This window comes from Strigops habroptila, chromosome 8, assembly GCF_004027225.2.
Source record: "Strigops habroptila isolate Jane chromosome 8, bStrHab1.2.pri, whole genome shotgun sequence".
NCBI lineage: Eukaryota > Metazoa > Chordata > Aves > Psittaciformes > Psittacidae > Strigops > Strigops habroptila.
In genome coordinates, this window is record NC_044284.2 from 33,140,593 (window position 1) to 33,159,740 (window position 19,148).

The window sequence follows — 19,148 nt, forward strand, 5'->3', positions numbered from 1 at the left end:
ATCTCAATACAGCAGGTAGACTTGGTATCCTGCATGTACTGCTTAGCTATTTTCTGGGTGCTTTTTTTGGTTTTGTTTGTTTTTCTTTGAGCTCCTCAGTCCTACTGCTACTAAATAAACCACAAGATGGGGCTAATGTATGGCAAAGTTGTGAAGTAGGTAAAGAACCTCTTGTAATTGTAAAAGCATTAGAGTACCAAAGTTCAGTGGTGGTTCTAAAATAAGTATATCACATGATGATTTTCAAAGTGTCTTGAGTGACCAGTTTGAGCAACTGTAGTATGTTCTAAACTTGTACCTCTGACCTTGACTGCAGTGGTCTTATAAAAAAAAAAAAAAATAACAGCCAATTTGATTTTTAATTCTGTAGTTGCTGTTGTTATACAAGAACATTCATTTCTTTGTTTTTAACGTTATAAAGACCAATCTTAAGTCTCTTGGAGACATTGGAAACATTGATTATCATTAGGTTAAAAAAAAAAAAGAAAAAGAAAAAGACGTGGAATAATAATTTTTTGTGGTACTTAGCCTTTATAGACTGAGACCATTTACTGAGTGCCTGAAATCGTGATAACCAACATGATACTGTAAAATGGCTCCAGAAAGCCCTCTCCACCAAAATCCAGGCCCTTGTCCTTATGCAATATCCTGAAAGAAGGTACTCTTTTACTTTTGGCGGTAATTTGGGTGAATGGCATGAATGGGTGGGGAGAAAGAACCAATGTTGAGCTCTCCAGAGACATTAAGCACAAAATTTTTCTTAACATAAAAGGAAGAGGTTTCTTTCCTGTCCTTTCTTTTATGGGCTGCTGAAATATAAACTTCTGGTTTTTGTTTGATTTATAGGGGATCTGTGATCACACTTACAGACATAGCTAATTTGTGTGCAGAGTGAACTCTGTACCTGGCACTTTCTGTGGTGCTCTCTGTGAACTGGGAGTGAATCTGCTGTTTTCTTTCCTAGTAGGGGCTGTGATCACAGCTCTGCTGTATATGCACAGATCTATGTGGGTTTGATTTGGATTGTTTTGATTTTTGACAGTGAATCTGGCTGCTACTTGAAGCAAGAATATGCTGCAGTCTTAACAGAAACTGTGTTTGGGGATGCAGAGTCTGAGTTAGGAGTGCTTAGCTGTTTCTCCAGTGTTAGAAAGAAAGCTTCCCCTCGAGTCATACTGTAATTTTAGTAATAAAAGTTTTATGGTCCCATTTGTATTTCTTAAACAGGATACGAGCTGTTTGGGTTCATCAGCCACATGGGAACATCCACAATGAGTGGCCACTATGTTTGTCACCTCAAAAAAGAAGGAAGGTGAGTGGAATTGGGAGAGACACAAAAAGATGAACAAATGTTTTCTTTGAAGCGTACATCTGTACAGAGCAGGGTGTATATTCATGGCAGGCAAACGTGAATGTTGTTACCAGGTATGCATTCCCCACCAAAGAAATGGAGATTGTTACAGATTGTAGATGTGATGAGTCAGTTCTGATACTGCCGAGGTCTGTGCTGAAATGTACCATCAGCTCTCCCGTACTTGCTGTTCCAAATCTGTTCATTTTGGGGCATCAGTTCTGTATCTGGCTTAATTTATGTGAGCTTCCCCCAGCTTCCTTTCATTCCTCATCAATAGAAACCCATCGAACTATGGGCTGATATTAGTATTGCTAGTACTGCAGTACTGATCTTGGCTGTGATTTTTGTATGCTCCTATTATTTGGCATTGGGAATCCCTGATTTTCCTTCACTTGAACTGCAAGTACACATTCCTCTGTATGTCCCTCATCCTTTCCAGTTCCTGACTGTGCCAGTAATCCAGCTTTGGCTGTTTCTCTGGTCTTTTGTTTTTATGGCAGTACCTAATTTTAGATTTCAAGCTCTTGAAGTTTGGGTCTGAGAAGTCCCTGATAAACTTGTAATGATTTTTATACACATGGAATGTAATCAATCTTGTTTTCCTTTCAGATGGGTGATCTACAATGACCTTAGAGTCTGTGCCTCAGAACGACCTCCCAAAGACCTGGGATACATTTATTTTTACCACAGGATACCAATTTAGGCCTGAAATCTCTTACTTGGCCTTAAAAAGCCATAAGCCTTTTTAACCTGCCCAAAAAAGCGTACAATAAAAAAGAAAAGAAAACCTAAAACCCACAGAAGACCCCTAACCCTTGAACTGCCAAAAAGCAAAGGACATCATGGGATATTTATAGTTTATTTAAAAAGTCATTTGATGCTGCCTTAAGTGTTAGAGGGCAAATTTCTATTAGGTGATGTATAGTACGTTGTTTTAAATTTGTACATGTTAAAGGATACCTTAAGACCATGCAGATTACTGGTGGAGTTTGCAGCTAGTATATGGAGAAAACAGAAGTTTCAGGGTTGAACAAAAATAGCCCATCAACTGGGGTTCAGCCCAGCTCCTGCCTGTTCTGTCCATGCATCTGTTGAAGACCACAAAGAAATATTTGCACCTTTGGTAACTGGGAACCAGTGTTTTCAACCAGAGTCCAGACCACTTAGAGAAACCATGTCACGTATAGAGTTGGAGGGGGTATGCCAGTGCACTTCAGAGCAGAATGTCTTATTTGAGAGATTATTTTTGGTGTAGTGAGAAAATTCCAACAGATGTAGCTAGAGTTATGTCTGTTGGAATTCAGTTTTATAGTATTTTGGTTTGCCTTTTTGATGCATAAACCTAAGAAACAAATGGAGATGGAAGCAATCTCCTGCCAGTGCCCTGCACATTTTCTTAGAAAGAGAAATAGTAGATTTTGTTTTTGCACACACAGGTTTCTTCATCTTCTCTTGAATGTTTCTTTTGCAAGTTCTTCCAATAGATTCAGGATTACAGATGGCTAAAGGAAGCAGACTTTCTGACTATAAAATTAAAAGCATACCCTTAGGAAAGCCAAGGGTATTATTTAAATTTTATTTTCTTATGAAGGAGGTAAAGGAGGTGTTAATGTCCCATTATATTTATTTCAGGGAAATTTTCATCCTGACCACTCACATTCCATCTGAAATCAACTTGACAAAGCACTCACAGTGCAATTCTGCTTTCTGCCAAAGATTGCTTAAATACTTAGTTCCATCCATGAGTGGGGGAAATTGCTTAGTAATATTGCTGATTTATTGATTTGTCCCTCTCTTTCCTCCTTTAAGAAATACCCAAATATCAAAACCAAACAACAAAAAAAAACCCACCTTGAAATGTTGCAGCTTTCTTAAAACTTGCAAACACACCAATAATCTGATCTCTTCAACAGACAAGTTCTGAAGGGGTTTTTATATTTCTGGCAGGTATAAAGGTAGGGGCTGGCCTTTCCTGCCTCTTTTTTGGGGCGGGGGAGTAGTGCTGTTATTTCAGTTTGTGTCACAGGCACAGGCAAGTATATGTATGTGGGGTTTTAAACTGTTTGAGAACACTAGTTCTAGAAAAAGTAAATGGTGAGTGTGAAACCTTTCACGATTCCAAAAAACCCTCAAAGGTTCACAGTGTTGGCCACTGCTTAGAGACTGTTGCTGGAGTTGCCTCATACAATGTTACTGAGCCCTGAAAATAAATTGGAACAATCAATCAAAAATAAAGAAATAAAATTCTCTTTACAGAGTGCAGGAGAGGCAGGGAGGTGTAATTATATTTTCTCTGCAGTCAGTGCCTGCAAGTTTAATAGCAAAATTCAGGCAGCTACACACTACAGAAGAGAATCTAAATAAAAAATCATGTTCTGAGTAGGGCATTTTATTTTTTCCAGTGTTTGGGGAAAAATAGTTTTTCCTCTAGTCATACAGCCTCATGCAGAGCCAAACCCCACTGCTGGGTTGGTTTTTTTTTAAAATCAGTTTATGATCTTAAAAGATTATGAGAGAAATTCTAGTGCAATAATTCTGTAGAGTCTAAATGGTGCCTAATTGCTGGGAAAGCTTCCTGCACTTAGTGCTCTTATTGACACAGAAGAGTGGCGTCCCAGCACATTAATAAGTGGCTTCTCAGATTCAGCTGCCTTGTAGTTATTGAGCCACCAGTTCTGGACAAAAAAAAAAGCTGCCAGTAATTTTTTTGCTTCTTCCAGGTTTTAAATATTTGTGTATTTCACCAGAAAGTGACAGATTGGAAAATGAGATCAGCAATTTATGCAGTGATGCATCATCTATTTAAAGTGAAAGAATAAACCTTCCATATATCTGTTTGTGCTCTTTCGTTTTGGCAGTAGGAAAAGGACAAAAGGCTTCTCCTCTTTTGCTTCTATTTTGTAATTTTATTTTTTTTTTCAATGCCCAGTTGCATTCTGAGGAAGCTCAACACAACAGCTTCCCTCTTGCCTCATGAACTTAAAGGGCTGTTTATAAACTAACAAGATCTGGTGGCTGCTACCTTTTTAGTTAGAAGAATTGGGTAAATGAAGGCCAACAGAGTAGTTCCCATGTTCATTTCTAAATTGGAAACATGGCTGGTCTTGTAGGATTAAGGATGGAGTTTGGACGCTTGCAAACCTTTTGTCTGGTACATCCTAGAACTGGAGTGGCTGTGCAACTGGTTAATGGGAGGCACACTTAGAAAGCTGGCATGTGAGAAACTGGAAATGGCAAATGAAAGGGGAGAGCCGTTCACTGGCTGTGATAGGTGAACTGTAGCAGCTCAGCTTCTGAAATTCCTTTCAGTTCATCACTCTTGCATACTGCCTGCCTACCAGTGGGTCAGAAATGCAGGGAGCAGCTTAGAGGAAAGGCTTACAGATCTTCTAAAATACAGGACTTGAAAATATGTTAAAAGTTCTTCAGCTGTTTGAGGAATTATTTTATTATCTCCCAAGGTGGCTTTCCTCCTATTTCAAATGGCCAGTTAAGAACATGTCTTTTTTGTGATGGGTTATGTGTCAACATCAGGAATCTGGAGGAGCAGGATGTGAACTCCTGGCTCTTTAGCCTAATGTGGGGAGAGGAGTTTTGTGTGTTCATTTTAAACTTAATGCAGAAGCCACACTCAGACTGTACTGAATAGATAACTAATTTACCAGGCTTTGCCTGCTAAAATTTGTATGCACTTAATCGTGTTGGGCCAGGCCTTGGTGCACAACCTGGGCAGTGGCTGGTGGGGAAAAACTGTGTGTCTAGGTGCTAAAATAGGAGTCAGGTGTGCTGAGAGCTCCTTGACAAAAAGGATGGAGGAAGAAAAATCACTGTGAGCTGTTTGAGACAATCTAACCTGAGAATTATGGCAAGCCAGGACTTGGCAGCAAATAATAATGCTTTTCTTTCTCAGACTGATTTTTACTTTTTCGTATGATACATTTAGGTTAGGAGAGTGGAAGAGGGAAGAATTCAACAACTTTTCCTTGTTTTCCTTTTCTCCTCTTATTCCTAGCGGTGTGCTGGATCCAGTAGACCTCTCATTCTGAGTCTTAATCTTCAGTCTCCAGAACACTCCTATTTAATCTTCCTAGCTAAAATATAATTAAGATGAAAAGCTGTAGCTCAAAACCAAGTCTGGATGTTTCTGGACTGCTATCACTTGTAATTCTAGTGGGTTCAGTGGCGTTACTTCTGACTTTGGTTTAACAGAAACCAGCAACAGTCCATTTTTTTTTTTTCCATTCAGGCAGCCTCCACTGGGTCGTAGCACACATTCTGAATACAGATGCAACCAGAGCTTGTTAGATTGTTTTAGAAGCATCTCCAATTCATTCCTTTTGTTCTCCATCCTGGCAGCAGCCATTTTTATCTTCTTTGTTTTCATGCATTGAAAGACTATGCAAAATATGTAACTGGACATAACTTTTTATTCTTCTTCCCATCCCCCTTCCTACCTTAATGGCTGAGATCAGTTTCTGATTTCTGTTCATTTTTGGTGGTTTTACTGTTGTATCCTGGAAGTGTCTGTACTGGTTTACTTTGCACCATTCAGAGTTGTTTGCTTGAAGCACTGTTAACATTTTGGAGAGTATTTGTCTGTGATGAGAAAGGTTGTGAATGACATTGTTGCTACTGTTTTAAATTAAAAAGAAATATTCTCACATCTTGTGACTGTGTGGATTCTTACTTCCGTCTTTCCTGTCTGAAGAGGAATAGATTGAATATGTTTTAATGTTGCCTCTTTTTTTACTCTTTGTGGTCATGTTTGGTGTTTTACTTAAAAAAACTGAATAGGGAACAAATTGGTTTGTAACAGTCTTGATTTCTTGTGACTCGTAGCACTTCTGTGGATTGGGGCAGAGAGGGAAATCCCACAAAAAAAACCCCAAGCCTTGAGTGGATATAAACCATGGCAAAACTAGAAAATAGGATTTAAAGTAAGATTTGGGGGTTTTTGTTTTTAACTTTTAAGCCAGCTGATATTCTTTGAACACAAGAGTTGGCAATGTTCATGTGGAAGAATGTTGTCATTTCACTCCTGAATTCCTGCGTTATCTTGGTCTGTGGTTCCTGATCCTCATTTAGAAATTCCGCTTGCTGTTCAGTAAAGGAGAGGCCTTTTTTCCTCATGTTTAAGGGCTTTACATAGCAGCGTGACCGTTGGGATTCTTTGGTAGATGCAAGAATTGGCCAAGAAAGAAGACTCAGAGATGTCAACCCTTTCATCTTTTTGTAGGATCATGGGACCAGGAACTGGAGGAGAGGAGAGAGGTAAACCTACTGGAATACAGGTGACATAGAGGACATGTGAAATGTTGAATGTTAAGAAAGTTAAAGATGGTTCAGCTCCTGAAGTCCAAATTTAATGATCTGTTTTGGTTTCTTCTCTATCACAGACCATGTCAAGTCATGTTCACACCACTTGTAGCCAACTGGAAAAGGTGGGAAAATGTGGCTCCTTGGGCAAGCTAACAGGTTCTGTTCAGACTTTGTGCAAGAATTTCCTGCACAGGATTCGTACCTGTTAACTTTTGCAGACTGCCTGTGGAAGCAGTATTAGATAACTGACAAGTTTAACACCACCCCTGGTTTCTGCTCCCCCTCGCTAAAGTGGGAAGTAACACCTCTCTGTCCCGCAGGTGTGCTACAAGCATAACATGAATAAGGCAGGCATTGAAAGCTGTGGTGAAAGATGAATGCCATAAAAATCTTGAAGACAGTGCATGACTGACAGCTAGTGTGGGGCAGATGATTCTGTTTTCAGACTTCTTTACCAGTAACTGTCCCAGTGGTTTTTTTGAGCAGTTTTGTGTGTAGGATTTAGCACTGATGCTTTTCTCCCAACCACTGTCTTTGGTTTCAGTACTACAATGCTGTGTTCCTGGTCTGTGTTCACTACAGAGCATGTAACTAATGGGCTTTCTGGCTCCTTCTTTGTTAACACATATAAGCAGCAAGAACTAAACCAACAAAATCTCCTGGCAAAACATGACAGTGTCAAGAGCACCTGTACTTGCATCCTAAGGGTCAGTGTGGTTTTAGTTTCTGTTCCTTTTTTTTCTTTTCTGGAAGGTTCTGCTTAAAGCCATAGGCAGATGGTTAGCTTTTCTGACTTTACTTCTACAGGCTAACTGTGGCTGTCTTTCATGGGGTTTTTGTTATTGTTTGTTTGTTTGCTTGTGGTTGGTTGGTTTGTTTTTTCTGGAGCATCACACAGGTCCCTTGAGAGTGTCAGCCTTCAGATCCATGCCAGTGTTGTCCTGATTTGCCGATAGCCCTCTGCTGTAACTGTTACAGCCCCCCTTCTGGTTGTCATCTTTTCTGTCCACAGGGGTGTACAGGAGTTTTATGTCCCTCTCATGTTAGTGTCCCATAGCAAAAATGTAAAGATGATGTCATTTCTGCTCTGTCAGCTTCATCACATGAAAGCCAAAACTGAAAAACAGCCAACTCCTGCTGTGGTTTATGGGAAGTTGCTTGAGTAACAATTTCAATCATTGAAAGTTTGTGGAGTTTTTTTGGGTTTTGGGTTTTGGTTGTTTTTTTTTTTTTTTTCCTCTAGAAAGATTGTGTTGTAATATTATTACTTCTGTTTTAATTTTGAGGTGTGCAGTTGCATGATCTTCAGGAAAAAATCTGATCTACTTTTTTCTCTTTTGCTTCATATGGAGTGTATGTGCAAAATCCTTTGGGCCAGACCTCAGCTAGCATAAATTCCAATTGTAAGTATAATTATCAACATGTGGCAATAAAAATAAATTATAAAAATAACTCTGCCTCAGAGCAGTGATGAATTTTTGAGAAATGGTAATAAAAAAAGCATCCTCTGGGCTTTTAATTTTTAAGCAGAGAAGCATGCTCACATCATAAACAATGGGATAGAAGACCTCATTAAAAATAATTGTTTATTTCAACTGGAGAAGTAGATCCCTCCTTTCAGTTCAAGTATTTATACTCAAGATTGTTTTCAAATTGAAAAGAGATTTTGAAATATTTGAAGCCACAGACAAAGTTTATTTTTAAAACATATTTAAAAATTGCACAGTTATAAATACAGGTAAATAAATACAATTTAATATGTGGAAAAGAACCCAAGGAAGGCATGCCTCCGTTATAGTACAAAAATACTACATTAAATGTGGCGCTCTGCAAATAGTCATCTATGACCTTAATAAATTTAACACATCCAATATGCACATCGTTCCTTTTTGAGGAAATAGATTATTTTAACCAGCAGTGCAAAAAACCATCAAATTAAAGCATCAGTAAACTACAGGTCTGTGTTTAATATTATACACAGCTGATAATGCACTAAGTATATAGAGGCAAAGTTACCTGTAGTAAGAAACTAATCTTTTACTCCGTATGTGCTTACACTCAGCTTCTCAATCTGGGTCAATATGAACCTTGGTAACGGAATGTAAACATTCAGGTGTAGGGCTGAACTCCCACCTCTGCATCCACTGCCCACCTCACTGCTAAGCCTTGCACCTACGCTTAACTATCCACACAAAAAGTTAAGTGAGCAATGTAAGTCTTTGCAGCAGCAGGGCTCTTCAGATGGCCCAGGTGAAAGTATCTGCCAACCCTATAATCTCTTCTTTCCTGTATGTTGGCTTAAAAATAAAGCCAAAAAAACTGATGCAAGATCGCAAAGATTTTCAAACAGTTTACAGCATATAGAAGAAGCTGCACAGAATGCCTCTCAAAACTATAGTTTTCTTCTGCTCTAGACATGTTATACTCAGATATATAAAATATACTTATAAATGCTTTTGATTTTTCTGAATTTACAATAGATTACTGATATTAAAAAGGCAATTTAAATTAAAGTTTTACCAATGTCAATGGCATTCTGTAAATGTGGAAGGGGAATAAAGATCAAAGCACATTAAGTCTTGACCATGCAAGCTTGCTCAATGGGCTGTCACTTGTGCAAGCATTCATAAAGTTACAGCTTATTTTAGGAAAATTAGATTCCTTCTGTCTCTTTCCCATATCTAATACCTATGATTTTGTGGGCTGAGGCTCTGAAACTTTCTGTGGATTCTGTGACATGCTTGTTTTCATTTTGCCTAGGTTTGTTCAAAGTGTCAGTGATCTCTTCATGCATGGCATTCCTTTTCTCTCATTTATTTCACCAGTCCAAAACTAGTAGAACTATAATGAAGGAATCTGATGCTTAGCCTAGATGAGGTTTGAGTAGTAGGTAGTACTGTATTGCATACCACTTTTTTATTTTATTTTTCACAACATGCAGTGCATTTTGTCTATCACGTATCTGTGAATACTCCGTATTGGTATTTTTATAAGCATTTATTACATAAATGCACTGTACAGACTGCTAAGATGAGAACACTGGTGACCAGAAATCTGTTTTTCAACTGTGCAGGTTATTAATGTGAAGTAACTAATATGTCTCATTTTGCAGATGCACATTGGGGCAAAGGAGATGTAAAACCAATTTATGTTTCACTCCAATTCTCACTGGCTCCAACAGGCAATGATTTAGGCTTCAGGCTTTGCCTCTGTGGCTGCCAGTAATTTCATTGGTTATTATTTCTGTCGTGGTGGCTTTTGTGTTATGGAGGCCTGTGCTTTATGGGTGTTTCTAGAATCACCTGGCTGATCTGCTGGTGCTGTCAGGGTCCTCCTTTTCACCTGCCAGACAGGTCCGAGTTCTCTAAATTGGCTCATTAGCTCTTCATGTGTAACTTCATGTTCTGAGCTTTCAGCTGAGTTCAGTGTCTGCTGCTGAAATCAGTGGTTGCAGCAGATACTCAGATCCTCTGAAGTTTTACATGTATATATTTCAAACAGGACAGTTGGACACAGCTGCTTTCAGAGCTAGTGGGCAACTTTGAAAAGCCTTGCCATGGTAAGTAAGTGTGGACTGAGACAATAGTTGTTTCACTGGTTCTGGGAATATTTTTTCTCTGATTTGGAGAAGAAAATGTGAAAATCTAAACACCTGCCTCACGGTGAAAGCTGCACACATTTAGCTTTTTAATTCTTAAGAAGATACTAAAGCATGTCTGCCAAAGCTGTTACTACAGATGTCTGTCATTAAATAAGCACTTGAAGCAAACATGAAATGCACAACACAAAGTGATTTCTAAGGATGGGATTTAAAAAGGGCTCTGCGTTTGGTCTAATCTGTTCCAAGTAACATGAACAACTTAGTTTTGAGTATGGCAGATGCAAAGTACTTTTAAAATATCCCATAGAAGATACCAATCAATAGTTTAAAAATACCCTATAAGTGGGTCTTCTGCATGCATTCTGTAAACATATATGCACGTATTATTACTGCATGCTTTGTGTTAATATTTAAGTGTGGTTATTAATGTACTTGCATGCAATATTGTCATATGAGGTTTTGTCATTGGAACCTCCCCCTCAATATTTTTACAAGTGCTGTGTTTCATCACATCGTAAGAAAATACCATTAGATACAGATATGTATATGTGTTTACCTGAAGATCAAATCAATTCTTGAAACTGACATAAACCACTATATTGCAGCAATAGACGTTATAGTTTAGCAGATAGGCAAGAAATGAGGCTATTACTTTCATTGGAAAGCCTCACTCCATAAATAATCACTTTGATTTCAGTGCCTGTTTAGCATGTGCAGTGGTATCAGGGGCCAGCCCTTGTCCGGTCACTGAATACGGGCACATGAGCTGATCATGCCAAGTGCTGAGGACTCCTGTGAAGACTACAGACTTTCGCTGTTCAGCAGCTTGATGGATCAGACTTACACATCGTAAATACTCATAAAGCTTTGCAGAGGAGAGGGACATTCACAAGCTGGGGTTAGGAAAACATTCTGTAACTGTATGAAATATAAAATAGAAGACTCAAAACCACTTGTAATCAATTACCTGGCAGTGATAAATCACCTCTGGAGAAAGAGGGGAGTAACAAGAAAGGGAAACAGGGGGGAGAGATGATGAATAAACCATTGTAACATTAATTTGTCATCATCCCATAGATGCTGCACAGTTATCCTGAAATGTCTCAGTCTCTTCTCTGCTGAAATTGCTAGTCTCTTATGTGAAACTTAAAGTTTGTTTCCTTACGTAGATCTGAGCAACCTTGTGTTCGTGCGCTACCTTTCAATTTACATGGGTGGTGACCTGACCCGTGTGGTCTGTGGGATAGTGGCACTCCCCTGCTCTTTGCCAGTGCCATCACAGGCAGTGGCTGTTATTTGTCCATCTTCCTTCCTTGCACACCTGAGCAAGTCAGAGATGGCAGGAGGTTTTGAATTGGTTGAGCTCACAGGGAGCACTGAGAACAGGACCCACATTTACCATGTCACTCTCAGGCTCAATCTGCTACTGTTCAGCAGCTGCCTTGCTTATCCTACCTCACGCTTGATTAGAAGTATGAGTAGATGAATTTCCTCTTCAGGTTGTTAATATGCTGCAGCCTCCTCACATGGTTTCTCTTCCTGTTTCAGGCAAATGTACATGCTTGCTGCTGAATATTTGAGAAACACTGAGAGGAGGCTGGATCAAAGCTGTATCTAATCATGTCTTCTGCACTGACAGTGCTTCGCAGTGGGGGCTAAAGGAGGACAAGAAAGCTCAGGATATTGAAGAAGTCCCCAGAAGTACCAAGAGCTGCTGAGCCTGAGCTGTTAGAGTGAGGTGAGCTCAGTCACCAGCCACTCCTCCACACAGACCAGGCCAGAACTGGTGTCTAGGGTAAGGAGATGTGTCACTGTCCCCTATCTGCTTTAGTCTTTCCCTCATGCAGTGTCTTGGTCAGTGGAACATTGTTAATTGGAGCAAATAGGCTAATCTCCAAGAGTGTGCACAATCTCTTTGGATAGGCTTTATAGCCTGTGTCCAGTACAGCAGGATTGCAGTACTTGTGATGAACTGGGGGCCTGAGTATCCCCTTGGGAGGCAGAGTTCAGCCCCAGTGATTTGTCTCTAGGTTTACACAGACAACTTTCCTCACACCAGTCACGTGGGTGTGGACACGTATCAGCAGATGAATGCAGTTTTGAGCAGTGCATTCCAGGATATACCAAAAACTGCCTACTCGGTCTGCTCCTTTTGGAGACACGAGGAGTTGCATTAGGTTTTTCTAAAAGAATTGCTGTGTTCCTTGTCCACATCCTAGAGAAGAAGAGGTTTAGTGAACTGCTATGAGTATCAAATGCCCCTTGTCATTCTGACTCTGAGAAGTCAAGCAGTTAAGTTGGTTTTATTTTATTTGAAAGGTATAAAAATAAAGCCCTTGAGCAGCCAATTCCTCTGGATAAGTACTGATTATCCTACACCACAGCACGGAGGATATTCTAGAAGAATTTGTGTGATGGCAGGGCATCAAGCAAAATCTAAGCATATTGCTTTTGCCTTACAGCCTCTTCTCAAAGCTGCCTCCCTTCTTTCTTATCACTTTCCAGATTCAATTGCACCATACCTTCTGCTCTGCCTTATCACACATCGCTATCAAAGCGAAAGAGCAAACTGTTATCAGCACACATGCCTACAGCAGCCCACTTAGCTAAAACGACACTCCCAGTCAGTCCTTGATAACTAATCCTTAGAGAAAGTTGCAGGAATCAGTTATGAAACACTCAATAGCTGAATAGGAATACATGTGTAAAGAATGAATTAATAAAGCAGTACTAAAAAATTCCTGTAGCAGTTTCAGCATCTGTATTCTGTGGGAGAGAGTGTGGGGTAAGCCTTTTATTTTTTAATGAAAATCGATTATTTAACAAACTATAGTTGGTGATTAGATGCAGTGATTACGCTGTCTTACATGGAATTTTCCTTTAAGTGGTTGCTCAAAATAACAGACAGCTGCAAGAAACATTAGGTTTGTACTGTTGAAACTGTCCAATTCCCACAGGGCTTCTTTCTTTATGATTTTTGCAGGTTTTTGCTGGTTGTGTTTTGGGTTGGGGTTTTTTTTTTTTTTGGTTGGTTTGGTTTTTTTTTTTTAATCCAGCTGATGGAGCTGGATTTTTCTTTTAATGCTGTTTGTAGGAAATGTGCTATTTGTCCCACTTCAACACATTTCAGTACCTATCCTGCACATTGAATTCCTGACCACAGATCAACATAGTAGCCATAGTGATGAGGCTTTTTATCTTTCACTTTACAGGAAAAATATCAGCAACTGAAAATTATCACCTTAAAAATTTCTATTCCTGTTTTTGATTGACACATTCACCTTGAGCTAAATGTGTTTGATTGTAGCTGAATCAATCTTTTCATCATGTAATGCCCCAATACTGTTCCCCATTCATCCAGTCAGGGAAAATTAAGATGGTATGTATATATATATACATTTTTAGGCAGCTACAAGTACTGATGTTATCTAAGGATTTAGTCTGCTATCATGGAGATCACTGAGACTTTTGCTACTGCTTGCTGTAATAGCAGGATCAAATCTTAGTCTCGATCCTACCAGCGTTATACAGACCAACTTTTTCAGGGAATATTTTCCCTTGAGCATGGTCTGCAGGCATTAAGTCCTATGAAGATTTTTCTTTGTTTGCAATAAAGTTCTGTGGATTAATATGTTCTGAAATGTCGTAATTCACGTACAACATGTATGTGCATGCACATGCGTGTATGTGTGCAGTACCTGATGATAATAGAATGATCTTTCTAATGGATATTGCAGTTTATACTGTATTTGCATTTTTTAAACACAAGAATATTGAAAACCCTCTCATCACATTTCAGGAAATTATATTTGGTCCTCTATGCCAACAAGGCTATCCTGTACATTCTGTTGTTAGTAACTAAAATGAAAGCATAGCACTATCTTACAAAAAGAAAGATTAAAGTGCATAAGTACATAGTTGCAGATCCTGCTATGAGCCCCTTTGAAGCAGATGTGCTCTGTGCAAGATCAGGGATAGCTGGTTTAAACAGCAACAATTCTAGTGCAAATTACTGCTTCTGTTGGCAACACTTGGCCTTCCCATATGTACATGGCCTAATCCCATAGACCTCCATGTGTGATGTTTCTCTTAATGTTACATTTGGAAGCAAAACTTTTCTTGACTGCCAGCTAATAAATATATTCAACCAAAATACATCCATTTTACATGCATCTGTTCTCAGATCTGTGTTAAAAATGAATCTTGAGAGGACTTTTCAACAAAGAAACCAAAGGACACGGAATCCACGTTTTAGGGCAAAGTGATGTCGGCATAGTGCGATGAGCTACTAAGCAGGTTCCTTGGATGCATTGCTTCCATTCTAATGTGCAATAACGATTATCTAGCTTTGTTTTTAATATATTTTTCTTTGTATAGCTGTGCATATAGAGAGAGATAGAGCTTGCATGGGATGAAGATTCTTTAGAAATGGCTACTTCATATAGTTCAGGGCTTTGTCAGATTAGCCACAGCTTGTTTCAATCCTTTGAGTTTATGTACAGTATTTTGTGCTTTTGAACTTTTCCTTTTTAAATAATGTCCAAGGGAATTTCTTTACTGATCTACAGCCATGATCTTTTGAAAAATATGGTCTTGTTGAGATGAGATATAAAAGAGTTCTCTGTTTCCTAATACAATGTAATCAATTTGTGGATACTTTTTATTATGGCTCTAGGTTAAAAGCTCTTAACAGAATGTCTAGATCACCCACATTGGCAGCTTGAAATAGTTCTGGCTGGTCCATCATAGACAGAGCAATTCGAAGTGCTGCCCAAATGTTGCCTGATAGAGCAGGATGGGGAACCTGTTGTTGATTTCTGCTCTTTCTTTGCAAACAGAGAGCAGTGAGAAAATTGCTGACAGCCTCTCTGTAGGGAAGAAGACAAAAGAAACAAGCAATGTAATTTGCTTAACAGCTAGAGTAAAACTTTAGAAAGTTCTGTGCTAGACTCTAGTACATTATTTTACAGTGTAGTTCATCAGTCTCTTTGTGCTACTCTTTATCGAGTTTCTTTAAACAAATGGATGTGGTGGCTAGTAATGCAGAGCTCAGTCTATTCATACATCTGGGGATATTGTCTTCATTGCTGTGTAGCTCCCCTTCATCATAACTGTCTCACGCTGACAGTTGGGACCCTGGAATCACCCTTGATTCCTGAAGGATGGACTGAAAGTGTTTCTGATGGCATTAACTACATGAAGCAGTTTCACTGAAGTTTCCTTTCTAAAGACAGGCTCTTACATTTTCTTTTAGAAAAGCTCTTGAGTACAGGACTATGTTTAAGTGTGGGAACAATCCCATTGGTTATAAGAAGAGTACCTGGACTTAGAGCTAAACAAAATATTTAAGCAGTTTGCTGAATGAGGGATGTATTTTCTTTTAATAGAAATTTAGTAGTTCTGTTATGTAGATTTTGTGGCTATAAGAAAAGTATTATTGATTTGTTAGTACTTTGTAAAAAATAATTACAAACTTTTACAATAGCTGAGATTATGGAGCTATATTCTTATATTTTTTTTTTCTTAGCTCCAGCTAGAAAATGAATTTTCACATTGTAGTTATGATTCCTCACTTTTGTGTTTACACATTTTTGTAACTTACCTGTATGCCCCTAGGTTGATGCAGCTTATCCCTAAATTGTATCTGGACCTAATGAAGCCAGGTTGGATTTCTAAAGCACGTGTGTAGGCTTCGACAGCTTCCTCGCTTCGATCCCCATTTGCCAAGGTTGCTCCAAGACGGTTCCATAATGTATAGTCCTGGTGAGAAAATGACTTTTCTACTGTAGGTGTCAAAGGGACATAATAGCTCATTTTTGCTTCCAAGGTAAGGAAGACTGCAGAAAATAACAGTATCGTATTTTCTCTTAATTGACACAGAATGTGAGGTTCTGACTCCTGATTACAGGCAGCTTTATGTAACTAGTACAATCAATCAGAAAACAGCTAGAAATTGGACATATATAAATCTGCTTCTAAATGAGACTGTCTTGTAATTAACATTTCTATTTCAGATATTAAAATTTTAACGGCTGAAGTGACATCTCATTAATATTAGCTGGATCAAGAGTGGAGAAAGAAAATGGCCTGTAAAGCTAAATTCTTAAAAATGTAAAAGCATAAAATGTACCTCTGGTCGAACAGTTAAAGCAGCACTAAATGCATCTATTGCTCTGTTAAATTCTCCATTCAGGTGGAAAAGAACTCCAAGTCCTGTCTGCAAGTCAGGGTCTATCATATCACCATTCTGGTGAGCAGCTTCCAGATACAGATCCTTTACTTCTTCAAGTAATGAGCTAGATAAGGGTGAAAAATAACTTAATATTCAATTTTACAGTTCTTTACAAATATTGCAGCATTGATTGCACAGACAGAAATTGAAATCCTTATAATGCGATTTATCGGAAAAGATACACTCTAAAAATTTGAAAATAAGGTTCATCAGAGCACAGACTAACTTCCAGGTGCCAGAATAAAAAAGTTCACCTATATAGTGAAGTCATAGTGCAGCTGTGAACCCAAGTGAGATAACATGAAGGCTTATTAAAGTATTAAAATTAGATTAAATTAGTTTCTCAGATGTAATAGAGTTCTTTACTGGGAAAAATAGTAGTCATTCTAAAGAGGAATAGATCAAGTGACTGGTCAAGACCCCAGAAGACAGATGCCAAAATTTAAGTCCTCCGTACCCACTGTAGGATTCATAAAATCTTTGCACTGACACCACCAGATGTCAGTGGGATGATGCCAAAGTAGAATAACACACTTATCAATTAAGCAGAACTTTATGGTTTATTTTTGCTTATACTAAATTATTCTGTCAGCCCAGGGCTTGTTAGTGGTAAGGGCTTGTCTTCAAAATGACAAGCAGTGAGATAGCTTCAGTGATTTAGTTCTATAAATCATGTTCATGCCTGTAATGACTGTATCACGCATCTCGCAATTCAGCGATACTTATTTATCAACCTCATGAAATCATAATGAAGGGCTTCCAACTCGTGATTTTGTTTGTTATTTAAAATGGCTGCCAGCTCCCAATACAGTATGCTAGGCTGAAGTCAAATAAAAAGACTACACTATCTCTTTGGTTAGAACCAGAATAGCTGATGCAGATGCTACCTCTCAATATTTTCAGTGAACTGAAGCCATATCCCACTGAAAAATGGCTGTCATTGCTGGATTCTAGTGGCTTGGTAGGGATATAGGAAATATGTTTAACAGTAGGGAGAACACACATGTAGAGCAGGATACAGGCCTGGTATGGATTTGGAAGCAGCTGAAGAATGAAGATGCAGGATGTGGGAATACAGAGGCAGCAGACATGGTCAGAAGAAAGTGATGGGGGTTGAGGGGAAGCATCTCTTTTTAGCTTCTTTATTAATGTTTTGGTGGCTTGGGTGTTTTTTTGTTTTGTTTTGGGTTTTTTTTTTTTTTTTGTTTTTTTTTTTAACTTCCAGTGATGGTACAAGATACATCCTTCAGTGGCTAAACCAATTGTCTCGCCTTGGTTCCCTACTGCCACTAGAGACATTGAGTCTTCCATCGTAGGGAACAGGCTGGATGTCTGCAGAGTAAGGGGGCATAGCATCCACCATCATTTCTAGTAATGTTAAAATTTCCACCATTGAGATTTACACTGCATTTACCTTTCATCTGATGTCTTAGACATTCTCCTGGTAAGTGCTGGGGACCCTTTTTTGCTTTTAGCTATATATTTGTATTTTGGGTTTTGCTTTATCCAGTTTCTTAGAGCTTGATAGGCTTCTTGTTGATGGCCAGTGTTAGTATAACTTACAGCCAGGGCCATCAGAGCTTTTAGGTTGTTTGGCTGTAGTTCCAGGCACCTAAAAGGCAGAAAATAAATATACATTGAGGTATTTTTTTTAGCCAAACGCAATTCTTCATTTCTTTCAAAATAATCTGTGTCAAAAAGAAAATAAAAATCACTCACACAAGTAAGATCTACCCAATAATACATTTAACGAACTGACTTCGACTTATTTTTCTGTGGTAAGTGTATTACGTGTATGTATATACACACATGTATGCATGCACATTGCTGGGCATACACACTTATGTATATTAACGTATGCATAAAAGTTTTGTTTCCATCCTTCTGGTTATGAGTAAATGTAGGTAGATTCATTTTTATAATACCTGTCTAGTAAATAGAGAAGCTTTATGTAAATTCAAGTCAGTGGTTTAAAGTGGTTTGCAGCTATAAAAAAAAACGTATTTTGAAGACAAAATTTCTTCCATCCACATGAATCTTCTCAGTCATGCTGAATCCCCAGTTTGTCTTTTATGAAGCTGGAGACAAATCAGCTCAGGTGGTCTTTCTGTGGTTATATACCATTAACCAAAACCAGAATCTTGTTTGTTTTGTGAACATCACTGTTGCTTCTTTCAAAACGGTGGGGATGAGCAAGCCCAAAATCAGGCAACCCCTTGGATTTCTACCCAGGCAAGCTAATAAGTTACATATAAACAAGTTAGAGTATCCTTAGGTGAAATGACTTGATGGTTAACGTTGCTAATGCAGTTGAATATGGAGAGGGTACCCACTATGGAGATAATAATAATGCTGATATTTTGGAACTGACATTTTACATACAAGCATACTGTGATCTTTGCATCTCTATCAGCCTAAAAATGTTGTCAGTTTAGTGTTCAGCAGCTGAAGTGAGCTCATTCCAATTAAGAAAACTTCTTCATTAAAGGACAGACTACAGAAAACATGCCAAGTGGCTAGAATATCAAACAGATACTTTGTTTGCATTAGGCCTAATTCATGTTTATCATGTCCTGTAACTTTTCTTTTTGTGCAACTACTTAAATTACTAGATTAAATATTGCACTTATTTAATAAACCAG

The 19,148-nt window shown here is 38.5% G+C and overlaps 2 protein-coding genes across 8 annotated transcripts in view; one reads left to right on the forward strand and one right to left on the reverse strand.

Moving 5' to 3' along the window:
• USP13 (ubiquitin specific peptidase 13) overlaps positions 1-6,017 on the forward strand; it is a 57,215-nt gene extending 51,198 nt beyond the window's left edge. For 3 of the 5 annotated variants that reach the window (XM_030493655.1, XM_030493658.1, XM_030493657.1), the window contains 2 exons: positions 1,228-1,312; positions 1,964-3,200. In XM_030493655.1, coding sequence (XP_030349515.1) covers positions 1,228-1,312; positions 1,964-2,057 — 179 coding nt within the window. In that variant the 3' untranslated portion in view covers positions 2,058-3,200. Of the gene's footprint in view, positions 1-1,227; positions 1,313-1,963 lie in introns of all 5 variants that reach the window. The other 2 variants (XM_030493654.1, XM_030493656.1) reach the window with 2 other exon arrangements.
• A 2,330-nt stretch (positions 6,018-8,347) lies between these two features.
• Positions 8,348-19,148, reverse strand: part of PEX5L (peroxisomal biogenesis factor 5 like) — a 113,728-nt gene continuing 102,927 nt past the window's right edge. For all 3 annotated transcript variants that reach the window (XM_030494279.1, XM_030494280.1, XM_030494278.1), the window contains 4 exons: positions 17,921-18,118; positions 16,405-16,570; positions 15,877-16,034; positions 8,348-15,142 (listed from right to left, as the gene is read on the reverse strand). In XM_030494279.1, coding sequence (XP_030350139.1) covers positions 14,938-15,142; positions 15,877-16,034; positions 16,405-16,570; positions 17,921-18,118 — 727 coding nt within the window. In that variant the 3' untranslated portion in view covers positions 8,348-14,937. The remainder of the gene's footprint in view (positions 15,143-15,876; positions 16,035-16,404; positions 16,571-17,920; positions 18,119-19,148) is intronic.